The sequence below is a fragment of the Pieris napi genome, chromosome 1, assembly GCF_905475465.1.
Source record: "Pieris napi chromosome 1, ilPieNapi1.2, whole genome shotgun sequence".
NCBI classification, from domain to species: Eukaryota; Metazoa; Arthropoda; class Insecta; order Lepidoptera; family Pieridae; genus Pieris; species Pieris napi.
In genome coordinates, this window is record NC_062234.1 from 11,021,318 (window position 1) to 11,038,762 (window position 17,445).

General features: G+C 36.6%; 1 protein-coding gene across 3 annotated transcripts in view; it reads right to left on the minus strand.

Moving 5' to 3' along the window:
• LOC125049773 (lysine-specific demethylase 6A) overlaps positions 1 to 17,310 on the minus strand; it is a 29,493-nt gene extending 12,183 nt beyond the window's left edge. Inside the window, exons 1-5 of one of the 3 annotated variants that reach the window (XM_047649262.1) lie at positions 17,094 to 17,310; positions 16,648 to 16,753; positions 15,696 to 15,804; positions 15,119 to 15,227; positions 1,515 to 1,822 (exon numbers count right to left, since the gene is read on the minus strand). In XM_047649262.1, the coding sequence (XP_047505218.1) occupies positions 1,515 to 1,822; positions 15,119 to 15,227; positions 15,696 to 15,804; positions 16,648 to 16,753; positions 17,094 to 17,158 (697 nt within the window). In that variant the 5' untranslated portion in view covers positions 17,159 to 17,310. Of the gene's footprint in view, positions 1 to 1,514; positions 1,823 to 11,738; positions 11,957 to 15,118; positions 15,228 to 15,695; positions 15,805 to 16,647; positions 16,754 to 17,093 lie in introns of those variants that run through there. The other 2 variants (XM_047649342.1, XM_047649428.1) reach the window with 2 other exon arrangements.
• Between the last annotated feature and the right edge of the window lie 135 nt (positions 17,311 to 17,445).

Here is a 17,445-nt window from a genome sequence, read left to right on the forward strand (position 1 = left end):
TGAGGTGAAATGCAAGAAGAAACAATTAGAAAATATTTAATTGCTACTTTAGGGTTTCATGTAAATTTTGTAATGTTTTTTTAATAAAAATGGTTTGTATTTAAGTTATAATTAAACAGTTTATTAATCAAGTCAAATGTTTTATTTATAAATTCTTGTAATAAAGTAAAAAGTAGATGCTAACTCACAAATGTAATAAAAGCCCTAAAGAATATCATGGGTCCCTAACTAATGTGTAGCTGTAGTTTTTAGTATAAGTACATACTTGTATGTACTTATAATAATTATAAGTTAATATTATTAGTAATATATAAATAATATTAACTCTAATTCATTATGTATTTTATTGTCTATAATATTAACTTATAATAATTATAAGTTAATATTATAGGCAATAAAACACATAATGAATTAGTAATATACTTAATTATATACTGCTGCGGTTCTGTAGCTAGTAATGAAGCAAAATAGGTTTGTATGAGCTGCTGTCTATATATACTCTTGTTCTTGTATTTTATTTAATTATAAGTTAATATTATAGGCAATAAAACACATAATGAATTAGTAATATACTTAATTATATACTGCTGCGGTTCTGTAGCTAGTAATGAAGCAAAATAGGTTTGTATGAGCTGCTGTCTATATATACTCTTGTTCTTGTATTTTATTTAATTATAAGTTAATATTATAGGCAATAAAACACATAATGAATTAGTAATATACTTAATTATATACTGCTGCGGTTCTGTAGTTAGTAATGAAGCAAAATAGGTTGGTATGAGCTGCTGTCTATATATACTCTTGTTCATTGGCAGTTTAAGATCATTCCCAATTTCAGTAACAATCCAGAGCACTGTTCCCTTCGATAGGGGGTAACAGTGACAAAAATCTACATCATCCCAGGTTTCTAATGGCGGATGACATTGCCTAAATATTTTTGGTCACTCATTAACACATTCTCATATAATATTATCGTCTTCATCGTCTCATTAATTAAAGTATCTCAATATGTTTAAATTCATCATTAGATAGTAATAAACGTATTTATCATAGTTTGATTTCTGTGACAAACAGCTGTTACTATATAAATTACCAGCGGCCATCTTTTTAACCCTCCGATACTGAGTAGTTAACTTTTTTGACTAATGGTTAGATATTTTACCATTGGATGCTCTTACCACGGATCAAAAAACGCATTTTGCTGATATTTAACTAATAGTAACGATTTTTTACCAATAGTTGAGTTAACTACGGATCAAAAAACCGGCCCTAAGGCATGACTGACGCGTCCCAGAAGCCTGTACGAGGTTAATGTTTGTTTACAGAACTTTATTATCAATGTTAGCACATTTCTTTCATTTCAACGCTCGATCCGTTCGTGTAGCATTAACTACGTTCCCACGCGATCATTCTTGCAATACATTCTTTAGTCATAATAGGTACTGTATTGCGGATTACGACCTAAGGTTTGCCACATCCGTGTCAAATGTGTAAAAGTAACTCAAAAGACTCACCTAATTGTCGACAGACGTCCGCTTTCAGACTAGTCGTAAGGTGTGGCTCTTTCAGGAGTCGTTGGTAGGCGTCCCTCGCCGCCTTCTTGAGCCCTCTGGCCTCCAGCAAATGTGCAGCGTGGAAGCTCATTTCCAACCTGGTGAATGTGGCGTCCTGGTGTGGGGCTAGCTTGGCTCTTCGGAAGTGTATGGCAGCGGCGCCCCAGTGCCTCCGCGCCTTGAACATGAGGGCCAGCCGAAGGTGCGCGTCCGCCGCTCGCGTAAACCCCGGCGACACGTACAACGCCATTTGAAGCGCCTTCGTGGCCCTAGTGTACAAAACCCACCACCCTTGTAAGCATGCCACATCAAACGACTACAACCTATTCAATGAGTCATTTATAATCTTACTTATTTCTTAAAACAGACGTAAATATAAAGTCAAATATTCATTCATGAAAGACTACCATAATATAGTTTAAGGACGTAAAGATAAATGGCCGTTGACCTGTAAAACCTAGGTCAAGGTTACGTTCGAATGAACAAATAAAAAGCGCAAGAATAATAAACATGTTTACGCGCAGTTTTGATAGTATTACCGATGCTATCACACACAATGATTTTTAATCTTTTGACAACTCTAAATTTAGCAAGATAATAATTGCGATTGCGTAAAAAACTCGAATGTCGGGACCGGGTATTGCCTCGTCTGCTCTTGAACGTCCTTGGAGGTCAGACAATCGGTTAATAGAACATTGCCACCTAGACAAAGCACTGACATAAAAACAAATCATGTTTAAGCTTTGTAATGCAAAGTCCACACCCAAACTTCGAGAATATTTCAATGCAGTATTTTTTGCTTAATGGTTCATTCTTTACAAATACGTTCCGCACACGCACTGGCACGTTAATGCCATAGGCGTTGTATAATGTACTGAATACCGAATGTTTTTTTAGTGAGGCCTGACTATCGAAATCAAAAATCTTTTGTGATTTATCTAAGACTGCATGTTATAAGAATCGAGGGTTTTGGTTGAATGGGTTCTTTTCAATAAAGAACCAGGTATGTAGGGATACAATGAATTTAGTTCTCCCGAGACGCAAAAGTGTAGAATCATCTCAACTACGCAGTTTGTTGAAAGAAGCGAGAGGCCGGTAACATCCGTGGTCCCTGGTCGTGGCGGAGCGCATCACCGAAGCGGAACGTCACCGATGCGCCCGTGGGGTCAATGACCGTCTGAGGCTCATTCGTGCAATCGATCGGACGATGCAACAACGCAACGTCTAGACAGCGATCGCGTTCCGAATCGGAGGCATTCGGGTATAACTTTATTTAGATGACCTCTGCTGACATTTTCGAGCCGAAACAAAGGAGTGAGGCAGGTGGCGTCCTGTATGCGATACCACCAACAACATTTAATAGCGTACACATACGCACACATGCGAAGATCGCGATCGAAAGGGAGCTTTCACCTGACAGGCCTAACCTATAGCCTACCTATAAAATCAAACGGTTAATTCATTAAAATTACTAATTACTTAACCCTCCATTAATTAAACATAATGTGTAGGTACTTCTATTAATAGCAATTGAAGAAGCCGCAATAACTTCAATTTCTCAATAAATCTCATAATCAAAACAAACTTTTATAACGTTTCCCAAAACATTACATCAAAACAAAACAATTATAAACTTTAGCTATTTTCCTTTGTTGACGAGCTAACTTTTCTGTTATTATTTCTTAATATTTATTTCAAGCTCCGATTGTATAACAAATGTTTACGATATACCTTATTCAAGTTAGTCCCCAGTTCCGTTCTCTTAAACACTGCGATCGCATTGTGTAAGCCCGACAGGTTTGGCCCAAATGCGTCTAAAAAACTTCAAAGGAGGTTTTGTACTGCCACCATGGTCGCTGGACATTGTTCTTACGCTTGTACGCTTTATTAAAGATCAATGTTTACGCACACTTCGAGTTTAAATGAGCCCAGGACATAAAAGATAAGGCATGGTCTGTCCGATAAAAAACCAGTTCGTTACACCCTACTGGCCCGATTTGACACAAGAAAAAATAGATACCTAGAATCTCCTCCTCCATTGTCTTTAATAGTTATTTTAAATTTATTTTAACTTTCGTAAACGTCAGGTTGATGCACTCACGATATTTATATAAAATATGTTAAACATGTTTTCGATACCTTTTCAAACATGTGTGGGTTGTTATTTATTCGTATAACGACGTGAATTAATGTTATGCAAAAAGTTCTAGAAGATTCAAATGTATTTCACCTGGAGCAAGGGATTATGTCGGGATTGCTACCTGCCACCAAAAACGAGGAATATATGAATACCTCAGGTACGAAATTATAGATTTACATTATTGTATTGTAACTCGGTTAAAACGCACAACAAGCACCTGGTTGTGTATTCCATTCTTATTTTTTTACATCATATTTTACACACACGGAAATAGTCCTAGAAAATTATACCATTTCGCTAACAACAGAAATGATGCCAGCGAGTTTTGTATAAAAACGCATCACCATTTCACGAGCATTTCATCTGTATCGTCGGAACAGAAGGTGTTGCTAGGGGGCGAGAAAGGAGGATGGGGAGAGGTGCAGCACCGGGATGAGGCTTGGTCTGACCTAGTTCTGCGCACTCGCGTTAGCTCAAGGACGGATCGACCGCAATAAATAGTTCTTTCGTCGTCCGTCATAGCAAAACACTGTCAAGCAGAGCGAGCCATGTGCCACGTGATCCTAGAGGCCTAATGAATGACAAACATTTCCCACGGCGCTAAGCAAAGGGGAATGTTAGTTAAGTAATAATAACACACTTCCCTATTAACACGAGGGATAGAAAACAAGATTGACCGGGTCACGAAAGAAATGGCGAGGTCATTTATGTTATTTGAGCTTTATTATGAAACTGCAAAGTATTTTTTGAATAAATACATCAAATTTGCTTATTTTCATTTCTAAATATTGATTGAGTTTTTACGAATTCATTAACAATAATACTGTGTTATCACGCGATACATTCAAAGGCATCAATATGAGTACAATTCACCTGACAAGATTGCATCACGGCCTTGGTGCCACGGTAACTGAATGCAACGCCAGCTGCATTTAAGTTAGCTCATGTAACTATTCAAGTTTATTGGAATTGTGCCGTAAACATGTACTTGCATTCTACACGGAATTACAAACAATTATTCTAACTTTCAATATTTCATGGTTATTACGTTATCGCTAACAATAGGATTTGTTATTCGTGGCCTTGAATATCTAACCCCATATCGCTTAGGATTTTTTCTTCAGCCCACCTGGCGTATGCACCAGGGTGTTTAAATAAGTCGGGACAGACTTAAATACTTGTGACAGATTCAATCATTGTAGTGATACAAAGTTTGCTTTATGCTTCGATGCTACTGAGAGAAAGTCGGTAAAGATTTATTTCGTTACCTGGCTTTATGGATGTAACAATAATGTTTAATACAAAACAATATGCAGTTTACACGGTATTTTTACAAGCACGTAATTTATTTTTATGGCCTAAAGATGGTTTGGAGATAGTTGCCAACGCTTTTTAGCTCAAGTACGTATTCGAATTACATAAAAATAAACTAATCGTGATTTGAACAATTTCTAATGTTTTCCGCAATATAGCAGTTAACATGAAAACTTTCTACATTCGTGTAATAAATGGTTCATCAATTATAACAATTACACGTAGAACAATAAAGCCGCAATATTGTTGTGAGCAAAGCAAAATATTTTCACAAACAAAATACATCCGATCCCTGTTTGTTTACAGACATTTTAACAGACCTTGAACTATTTTCGCGTCTGAATTTCCAACAACAATTTTCACTTTTACCCGGCATCGGACCAATTGCAAATAGCCCAAATGAATGGCATTTTATCGATATTGCTCTGGTATGTGTAGCTCTGGTTACTATAGTAAGGCGCACTAACGTTTATTGCACAAATTGATAATGAACGAGCGAGGGCTCATTTATCGCTGCCGTCATACACGTTGACCTACTTTCGTGCGATTCGATACCACTCACTATATGTATTATCTTATATGTTTCATCTATTTTAGATTATGACTATTTCAACTTCATGGCTACAGTTCCGAGCAATTCCGTGACCTGTATATATGAAACGTCTCCTTGGTCGGCATCAAATTTAGAATACTAGTGTTTTTCTACTATCATAGAGTAAAGTTAGATAGGTAGAAACTAACGGAATAAGCGCTGGGTTATTGAATTGAAAGACAGTAGTTTGCATCAAAGTAAGGAAACATTAGACATGACCGGTTATTCTGCCTGCGGTCGCTGAACACGTAGAGGCCATCCTTGCGGTACTTTAGGCTGAGGTTAGGTACTTACAGATAGTAAATACAATTTTGTGCCGTATACACACACATACATTTGTTTAAGTGCAATACATTATGAACACAGGCCATTTAAATTATCAGGGTTATTAATATACACTTTACTAGGATGTGACATGTCCATAGAAACACGTGTAATGATGAAAATAACATTGTATTCTATATAGAGGTGATACATAGATAGGCGAGGCCACGCAATGAGGAAGTGAACAAAGTACAGCTGCATTCTGATCCAGTACTAGAAATGCACGTCTGATGCGCTTATAAAAAGCAACAATTCAACAGTATTTATAATCAAACTGGTTTCTAGAACTGCCTTATTATGTTTAAAACAACAGATTATCGCATACGTCCGCTGCTCATTGTGGGAAAAAGTTTAATAGAATTTTTATGTGGTCGTTAAACTAACATTATTCTGTTTCCTCGATTTAAAAACTAGGAGTTTAAATGTGATTAAAATATGCAATACGATGTCCCCTTATAAACTGTACAACTGTGCTATTATTACATCACAAAATAGAGTGCCCTTGACGACTTCCCTGCAGCTCGCGGTGTACAAGTGTTCTAACAAGTCCAATAGATATTTACATGCAGCAAAATTAAAAACTATACCCCATCCCTATCGTTGCGATTTAGAAGGGTTGAACCCTTTGTGAAAAATTTTGAAGCCATCGACGACGGAGATTGTTCGTCTATACAATGGAGAGGGCACTGGCACATACGCGCATGAAACTTGGTATTTAGTGATTTTGTTGGGGCCCAGTATCGCGGGTCGGGGGACGGGGCGAGGTTATCGTTCAATAGTGACGTAATATTGTGGCGCAACAGCCGACTCGTTCCGTGCGGAGCCCTTCCATTGCTCCCTTTTTGTGGTCACCGGCCGCTTTCTAATAACTATTGTACACGTTCACATGCTGACTAAATAACTTAGAAATACACTTTGACATCCGTGAGAAACTGTTCACGGATCGTAATTATGCACGTAATCTGTGCATTACCTTAATGCATCGTCATTTATCTATACTTCGGAATGTCAGATATTTTTATCATTATTATTGATAAATTGGGAATACAAGTCACTTATATAATTCGTCTGTATTGTTATCAGTTACGCGCGTGCGTAATATATGTACAATAATTGTCTATTCGCGGAATTTCATGATTTGTTATCTACAATTTATTTTGTATCTATGAGATAAATTCACACCTACGTAAGTTGTATCCGGCGAGTTAGTGAAATATCACTTATCACAATGAGTTATCACACAGTTGTAACATTTGTAAAAATAACATACAAAACATAATTTTATAGATAACTCGCTTAATTATTTAGGAAAATTGTATATTTCTCTTTGAGAAGTTGCAAGGCAATCTTTTTATTTAGTTCACGACAAATTTCGTTAACCTGACTCATACTATAAGTGCTATGAAATTTTCTGGTCATAGCTTACAATCTACTAGCGATTTGGGACTCACACGCCAACAACATGCGTTCACGAATGATGAAATATAAAAAAAAATTCAGTACTTCATGTAGGTACGGTTCTGATAGCGTAATATGTAATGTACAGTAAGACGAAATTGGTTATAGACGTGGCCTTGGGGTGTGACGTAGAATGGCCCGGTGACGCGCTATGACGTGCCGTGCGGATTTTTTCGCGGAAATTCCAGTGCGGCCAACGCTCGCAGATTACTTCAACTGATCTGTCATGTTACAACAATGTTACATCAAGAGTTACTATTTTAATTTTCAAACAAAACAAAACAAGTAAAATATATATTAGACGTAGTATTTGTCAGCATGAACTTATGGGAAATGCTTTTCATACAAAAACTGGCACTCATGAAAACTAGGGCAAGCTGCTTGACACAGTTCATGTCATCGTAGGTTGCGAGCCCTACTAGATGTAGGTGGCTCATGACGCAAGATAACAAAGACCGAAGGGAACAATTTCCACAATACTATTTCGCAACAGAGTAGGTATGCATTATTATGAACTCGAAGCAGTTTAAGCATTAAGGAATTTAGCTTTCCAAAATGAATTACTGCGAACGGTTTGAGTTAATGCGGGAAGTGTGACTCAAATCCTAAGGAGGTCATTGACAGTGGAGACGCTTGCAGGGAATGCATCGAGCGAGTTCCGGTGCACTACGAAGCAGGTATAAATAGCGATCCGTTAGTGTCGACGACCGCGCAGGCCCCATAGTACTCTCATAGCTAGATCCTGAATCCTGACCTAGATACTTAAACAAAATATTGTGACGTCGGGCCGGTGATGTAACGCGAAGCCTAAGCTCGGCGTTAGGGAGCGCGTCTAGACGCCAAAAACCATTAAAGGACGAGGATGTAATGTTGCGAGGGGAAGCGGGAGGGCTAATAACGTGAACGCCCTTATTGGCAATTTAGTGGAGAAAGAGAGGTGCGCGCGCGGCCCCTCTCAACTTCCATTATAATATTATGCGTATAAGGGCAGATGCGTACGTGACGCGCTTAAGAGGGTGCGGGGAAAACAGCCCCGCCCGCACATCCTCCGGCGCTTCATAGATGCACTATTTGACTAGGGTCGGAGACCGTCGCCAACTAACGCAGCCAGACGTGATAATATAGCTTTGTATTGTACGAACGGCAAACACTTAGAGATACTGCAACGGCCCAAAAGTACCGACAAATTCCGGTTAGACCGCTATTTCTGTTTGCAAGTAGATTAGTTGGAACAACAGCGTCGGAGCGCAAACAATTTTGTTATTGTGCAACTGTTTAAGTAACTAATATATTTAATATTGTATAGTAGACGATAGTATTATTCTAAGGAAATACATATTCTACTTAACAATATTGTTCGTAAAAGAGAGCAAGGTCAGATGGCATCTGTAAGATAAGAGGGAACGGCTGGCAGCGGGCACGCGTCAGGCAATAACCGGCCCTCATAAACATTGCCATTTGTGAAAACTGCATCGGTCTTTGACACTACCAACGATCAAAAGTAAAGTCAAATACACGATGTCTGACTCATGCAATATCTCTTTGTGTTGCGAGAAAAAATTCTAATACGCGATTTTAAATTGCATTAAGAAAACAATCATCCGACACTAAAAACCAACTAATAAAAAAAAACATTATTATCGTTGTTAGTTTCGAACTCTTACACTCCCAAAATACATTTCAAGTTTTCGTGTCTTATATCGTTCAATAAAATGTGAAAACTAAAATAAATATATAGATGATTTTATGTACACCTTACTTTTTAGCAATACAGGTAAATGGTAATACTTGTTTTGTTTGTCTATATAATTGAGATTCGGTTTATAATAAGCTTCGTTTGTAAAATTTTAATTTGCCGTGTTCATATACAAGAAAAAACATTTTTTTTGTGTCTGTTCTGTAGTCCAAATACAAAAATATTTTTTCTTATTAATTTCCAACATCATTTTGTAAATTATGTATCCAAATAGATGGATGGATGGGGCGCGCCCCTATTTACAGTACTAGTCTTTAGTTGAGTATAACATGACAATCGGTAATATTAAATAAATAACATAAGCGTAGTTCTCTCTAGTTACTATAAGTGATAAGAAACGATAAACTGTTACTACGTGATCGAATCGAAGGCTACATGTGCCAAACGATTACGCAACTACGTTATCTAGAGAAATTATCGAACAAAGCAACTTCTTATCTATAATAATAAGGGTACGTTTTAATAACGAAACTAAACAACTCGACTATGTCTAAAATCTATAGGGAGTCATACTTCGCGCTATTGAATCTAATCCTAAGACACTGAAACATGCCTTTACTTCTCCAAATGCTTATAGATAAGCTGAAATTCTGTGAAGACACTTGATGGGCCACATTTCTCATCGATTTCCTCCGGGTGTGGTTAGGTTATGTGCATAGCTAATGTGATCGGACAAAGACGCAGCTGATACGGTGACAGGTGTGCCATCAGCCGGCTGACACCTGCTGCGCACGCGCCACCGCAAGCTGCTCTATTCATTACTAACCTACCTACAAGCGCTAATACCTATCAGCAGCTGACTAGGAACATTACATAAGGATATACCCTCTTTATACTCAAAGTAAAACTTTCAAAAGCAAACTGGCCTCTATATAAATCTTCAAGCACAACAAACCAGTTCAGAAATCTAAAAATAATCCCGACTATCAAAAACTTCATTTATAAAGTGGCCTTACAGACTCGTCAATTCCAGAAAACGACAAAAAATATGCGTCGTGAATAATAATAACAGTAAAAAATCCGTCAAAATGTGACCGTTCCGCATTGTATTACATACCAGTTCCCACATTACCACGAATGCTCCTATTAACATGAATTTATGTATATTTGTTGCTCATAACTCGGTTGATATCAAAGCTGTGACGTCATTACATGATTCAAAACAAAGGGAACCAGTTTATTACAAAATACAGCTCAACTATGGGAGCTAGAGGATATTTACCGTTACTAAGCGGATAGCGGTGATAGTGCGAACCGGTTAAAGATAGCAATTGGATAGTAATCATAGAATGTAACGTGAAACCGTATTTATAAATCGTTTTTATATTCCGCCATCTTTTTAACTAAGATCAAATTACATTATTAACACGAAAATTTAAACTTATATATACATTTTTAATTCGTATTTGGCTCGTTTGTCGTTTCCCATTATTATGATTGCATAATTGTACTATGTATTTGCAATGTGATATACGGCAACAGACTACATGTCTACGGGATATCTTGTTTACAGTTTTACAAAACTAGGTCGTACTTTTGCTTATTTTTATTCAAAAGTTATTTTAATGAATTAACGTGATTCTTTAGAGTACTTAACCGGTAAGCATACGTTATTGGTTTTCCCAGTAGTGGCACAATTCATTGTAATTGCGGGTGTTTCTCATTGAACTTCGCGTAATGCCCGCACTAGCGTCCGCGGGACCAATGACGTGCGGATAAAATTGCGCGAAACTGCGAGCGACATGACTCACTTTCCTGTCATTGCACGTAATGATTACGATACGCTCTTCGCGTAAATCGGGACAAGATACCGAGCACATGAATGACTAAACACAAGTAAAATAAACTTAGACGCTCTCCATACTTTCTATTTGAAAGGGCCGGAAAGAAACGTACCTGACGAATGACAAAAGAACGGAAGTGGGTTCCGACCACACTTTTTGCGCTTATTATTATTACGGGCTTGTCAAGATATCTTGCTTACTTAGACACGGTTTTTTACATACGATATGTATGTTTTGTAATTATCGATATTTTAAAATATGATTTAACTAATATAACATGAAATAATAATAAATGAAGCTGCAGTTAATACGTACCAATTCCCAAGTACCTTAAGGAAAGATATGTACATAGTTCTATGAATTCATGAATGAAAAAAAAGTCAATAACAATCGTTTGATAACAAGGGCCAGCCTGAAGGGAGCGGCACAGCACGACATCGCGTGTTGCGGCCGGACACCGCCGACCTACATTTTATGCGACGTCAAACTCATTATGCACTTAACATTCCTAATTTTCTTGCAGTCATTTACACTCGGTCGCATCTCAAATTCGCAGCGATTCGGATGACGACCCGTCGGCTACCTGCGAAAAGACACTACAAAAAATGCACTAAACATGCTCACTAACAAAAACGCGACCTTCCGACGGGACCAGCTTCGGAACCGTCGACGTAGGTGTCTGCATTTTGGAAAACAAAACAAAATAGAGAGGCGCGGGCGAGAGTGACAGAGGGATACGGGCGGCAGGTCGATAGAGTGAGAGCGGCACGAGGGCCGACGTAAACAAACCGAGATCGGGAACTTCGACCACACTTACCATTTTGGGGATCCTGGGACCGGGCCGTCCAGAGGCGGTCGCGGCCGGGTAGTGAAGAGCGGGGGCGTCGTACTAGGACACTCAATCAGGTGGGCTCGGATTGACAACAACACTCGACAACGTCCCGGTCTACACTACGTCCGCGGCCCGCGCCAATGCAGCATACGTCACCGCATCCCGCTCCCGACTGGCGTCTTACCGAGCGAGGCGACGACCTCGCTGCAGCGTGCGCCGCCCCCCGCTCTTCGGCCCCTTGCGCCCCGCCGCGCCCTACCACCGCAGTCCACGATACTACAGTGCGGCTTCTACAGACTACACGCTTGCTTGTTTATTTCCTATAAACTAGTATTTTTCGACTCGAAAACCACTATTCATTAACATACCACCAGACAGAATTATGTAAAAATTTAATAATTCTTAACGGCTAAGACGGAATTCTTTTATATTAATACAGCAATTTTTAGAACACTGCTCAAATATTAACTGTGTCCGCACTCCCCCCGCGACCGCTCTGTCAGTCCCTACCTCGCATTGGCCCTTATGTCCGGTGAATCACGACATAGATAGGTAAGACGTTTTCGTCAAAACTCACCGACATTTGAATCAAATAAATTACATCGAATTTCCTTTCTATCTCGCAATAAATAAGAAAGAAGTAAAAAAAAATACTAGCCAAATGGAAATTTTGCTTTGTACAAAAATGTCAGAAACTTATATACATATTTATCATGAACACATTACAGAACAGACAAATATGGGTCGATTTTGCTTAATTGAATCAATGGACGTTTCATTCATAATTTTGTTTGCATAGGGCTAATACAATTAAAATATAATATAATAATTAATATATACAATGAAAATTACGAGTCGAATTATAATCCGACTCTTCGGGTAATTAAAGTCGGCTAAAAATATATATTAAGTACATTGTACATTTAATGAACATTAAATACAAAAAAAATATTTTTTTGTTTTTGTCATTTGTATAAGAAATTGAAAATCACACGAACAAAGACATCAGCTCGTGTCTAATAAATATTATAATACTTTAGTTGAAGTGGAAACGTTTTGCCATATAAAAATCATTACAGTACTAACAACGCTATAAAAATATATTATATAACATATATATTTAATGCGATATCATAAAATGGGGTGGGGTCATAACTTTAGGGTATAAATAAAGACCAACGGAATAAGTGAATTCAGAGGAGTTTATATACAAACGATGTAACACTAGAATGTTAATCACAACATATTATTCGTATGAATTAAGTAACAACTTAAAAAATAACAGTAACAAAAGTCAATAGAACGTTTTGGTGATCGAGTCTTCCAATAGTTAAAAAGCCTCTTCAGAAAACGCATTTAATTATAATCAAATATGATCTTACTAACTCAGTTTTTTTTTAAATAAAAATCAAAATATCATGAATTCATATAGGTAGGTAACTTAATGTACACTTAACGTCAGTAAATAATACTTCAAAAATTTTTGTTTATTGCCAGTTCTCAAATCAAGGGCGTAAAACGGACGATAAGAACTGGTAATAAACATTGTGTCATTGATAATATAACAAAAGTTGGTGTCATTTCGAGGCAGGGAAACAATAAAAAAACTTACAGAAAGATGCAAATGAAATGCGTTCATAAAACAAGGTAATACTGATTTAGGAATATATAAAAACAGTGGCCCTACAAGTCAACCCTTGGTCTTCGGCTCAGATTTCTGTATCTGTTTCGTGATGAAAATGATCCAATGATCTTTGAAGACGAGTTCTGAGACTTGGTCTTTTACTTCTGGTACAGCTCCGCGTCGCTCAACGAGCTATGGCTATGCTCAGATTTTCTCTAAACAATCGTATTAGAAAAGAAGAGATCTGTAGAAGAACTAAAGTCACTGACATAGCAAAAGGGTATAAGCTTAACACTAGGCGGGGCACATTTCCCGATAAACGGATGGCCGATGGGGCGAAAATGTCCAGGAATGGATGGCCGATGATCAGACGGCGAAGCGTTCGACTGCCTCCCACTAGGTGAACAAAGTTCTAGTGAGGATGGAGGGAAGGCATCGGGTGCAAAACGCGGGTTACCAGTCGTACTGGAATTAAAGGGCTTTCTAGCAGTTCTCGAATTGGAAGGATTTCTAGAATAATCCTAATCGACGAATAGGCGAGTAGGGGATCTGCCATATGTGACTAACACACGCCGTCGGCTTTTTGAGTTGTTGTTTTCCTTCACCGTACAAGTGTACACACAGACAAAAAAGTCCGTAAGAGTGCACAGCCGGGGTTCAAACCTACGACCTCATAGTTGAGAGTCACGAACAAGCAACCAACACTGCTCTAATGATTTAGGATATTCTCTATGTAAGCCAATTAATTAATCTTCTTGCCATTTGCTAGATGTGCTCTGAAATTTATCCCCCCCTCCCACTTTTGTCAGGAAAAGTAAGCAAAGATCAAAAAATAATAGTACCTAAACGTAATATTTTTTTGTAGGAATCCTCGAAAATGCATTTCGTTTTTAAGCATAAACAATGTTTGGGTAATATGACGTGTAAACAAGTAAATAATTACTGTTGCCGTAATCACCAAATATGTAAATCAAAGAGCCCCTATAGTGCTTACGTAATACTTGAACGAGCCCTCTCCTGTTCCACCCCCTTTAATTTGATCGTAGCACGATGTTCTATAGTCTAAAGATTTTCTCGTTACATAGACTTAGACAAAAAACATTTATTTATGTTAGAAATGGTATCGCAGACTTTTTGGCAGATATTGCAAATGTCTTCAATGAAACTGTAGTACATGACTTTTCTCTATTGTCAATAGTTACCGCAGCGTACGCGATTTAGATTTTTATTGGTCTTCACCACACCTTGAGTCACAATATCGTAATTTCATACCCTACTTTTTATTAAATATTCCATAGCCTACATTCATCAGGGATAACATAGGGTTCTACTTATCAGAGATTTTTTTCAAAACAGTGTAGTTTTAGAGCATATTCAATGCAAACAATCAAATCTATTATTTTTATAATAGATATTAGTGTATATAATGTCTATATAACAAATTGTATAGCACTAAAAGTATAACTGGCAGAATGACAAGCGCTGTGGAACTTTCTGCTCCTCAGCATAATGCTGAGCCAGGGCCAATTACAACCACAGCACACACACATTGCACACTTGAAGCGAACCGAATGGGAAAAGGGAATTTTTTATTTTTATTGTTTTTGATATGTCTTATTTTATTTTTTCTTTTGTGTATTGTTATTTTGTGTGTTTATGTGTGTGTGTTTTCGTATGTAATAAATGTTATGTCTATGTCTAACAGTTTTCAAATACAACTGTTAAAAGATTTATTACTTACCAATCAAATGCATTATAATGGTAGTAACAGAGCCCTAGTCCATATAAAAACAGGGGATCCTTCCAGTTGTCCTGTTCCAACGCGTAAAACTTCTGATAAGCTGACATAGCTGTAAAAAATCCAGTACATATTCATTATCAATACACAATTAACTTGGCAAGACGAAAAGCGAGATGTTTCGGTATACAATGGTCAACATGTTTCCAGTACAGAATCTATACCAGAAATATATTGCTATATTTTGCCATTGCTACGATATATATAATTTAAAAAAATTGAAGATGGAATATTGGGAGTTACAGACTAGTGGTGCAGGTAGTAGGAGATAAATAAAATATACATTTATATATACATACATAAAATACTAGCATACATATGTATGTTAGTATTTTATTAAAATGGCAAAAAATATAGCTTTTCAACTTTAGCTTTAACAGACGAAAGATTAATAAAAAAAGACTTGTGCTACAACTTTTCAAATGCATATTAACGAAATTTTGATTACATATCTATAGTATGGGTCCTTTAAATAAAATAATCAAAATTTTATGCAGGGAATAAAATATGTACCATTTACCTTTTGCATAGTCTTCAAGAAGGAGATGGAAATGGCCCAATTTACAATATGTTTTTGGATCTATACAAATATCTCTTCTTGCATCTGGTGAACATGCTCTTTCTTCTTCCTAAAATAGAGACAACACATTGTTAGCATTATACAGAATCCTTAGTACAATGTAAATCAAAACATTAATAACTATTTTGTTTGCATATACATACATTGAAAGTTTAATATGCGAAAAAACCAGATTTAATAACTTTTATTAAACATGCTTACTTATAAATAATACATATTATTACTACATGAAATTCCACATTTCAAAAATACAAAATCTCATAACTTATTAAACAAAAAAAACAAATCACGTATAATGAAGGCCTTAAATTTAAACAATAATGTCTCAAAATGAATTGTGTTGTTGAAAGGTGTGATTTAAAAATTTATAATTTTTATATGTAATAATTAAACCTATAACCATTATATTATAAGCATTATGTTTATGTACACCATCCGCACCTATTCAAGTTCACACATTAGTTCTAATTTGTAAAACTTGTTTCTTTTCTTTCTTATGCCTTGTTTGCCTTTACCTTGTTAGTGCAGCTATAAATAAATAAGCCTAGCTGTTTCTTGGTTTGTTCTTTTGACACCAAGGTGCCACCTTGAGCATGCCTATAAATTTAGTTCATAAGAGATCATGTAAAATCTATATTGCATTAAATATTTTTTAAATTGACTTAAGTCAAAAACGCATTCAAGGTAATAATTATAATTTATGTTATACATAATTAGAATAAAGTGTAATGCTGATACCACACAGTTAAGTTTGGGGCAGCCAGCAGACATATCATTGCACCCGTTTTCTGTTTCCCTGCATCAAACCAATATAATTTTTCTCTAACCCTGGAAGTTAAGCCAGGATGTCTGTGTTCAAAACATTTCTAGATTTGATTAAGATTTATATTACCTTAACTTGTACCAACATTCCCTCCAAATATTTGACAGCCTTAAGAACAAGAGATCGAGTTCTCCCATGTTCATTGCCACGTAATTTTAAAAATCCAAACTGGCGGCTGAAAACATAAATTTAATAATAAGAACAATGTCTGATAGATCATGTGATCTTTAATCAATATAATAAAATTCTAATTGCTCTTCATATGTAAAACTGTAGTCCAAAAAATTATTACATCACATTTATGTATGTTTTTTTATTTATTACTATTTGTTTTATATGTACAATTCCTGCAGTGGCTATCATTAAAGAAATTGCATAGATGTTAATTATTCTGAGACTTATAATAAAAAAAACAAATATAAATTATTACTCAAGATATAAAACTAAAAGAGGAACCGTTTCATAAAGCTCTGTTTTCTAGTAAGGACAAACAAAACAGTATTTAAAGGCGGCACCTGTCAAGCTCTGATAACACTTGCAGCTCTTGTGAGGTTAGATGAAGCTCCTCTTTGTCATCCATCGTTCCAATTCCCAATTTCCAAGTACGTCATAAATGACTCTTAATTTTTTAAAACAGTGTAAGAAGACACTGGAGAAGTATTATCATAGAAGGAACAAGAAGACGCAACCGCTTCTGACATTACAAACAACTGCGCAGAAGACATTTCAGAATTCAGACATGACAACTGACAGTAGTATTGAGATTTGACATAATAGTCACCAATTACCTTAAAGAATAATTATTAGTGAAATATTTGATACAAATATTAAATTATATTCGAGATTTAGCGCTAAGTGGGATTCTCG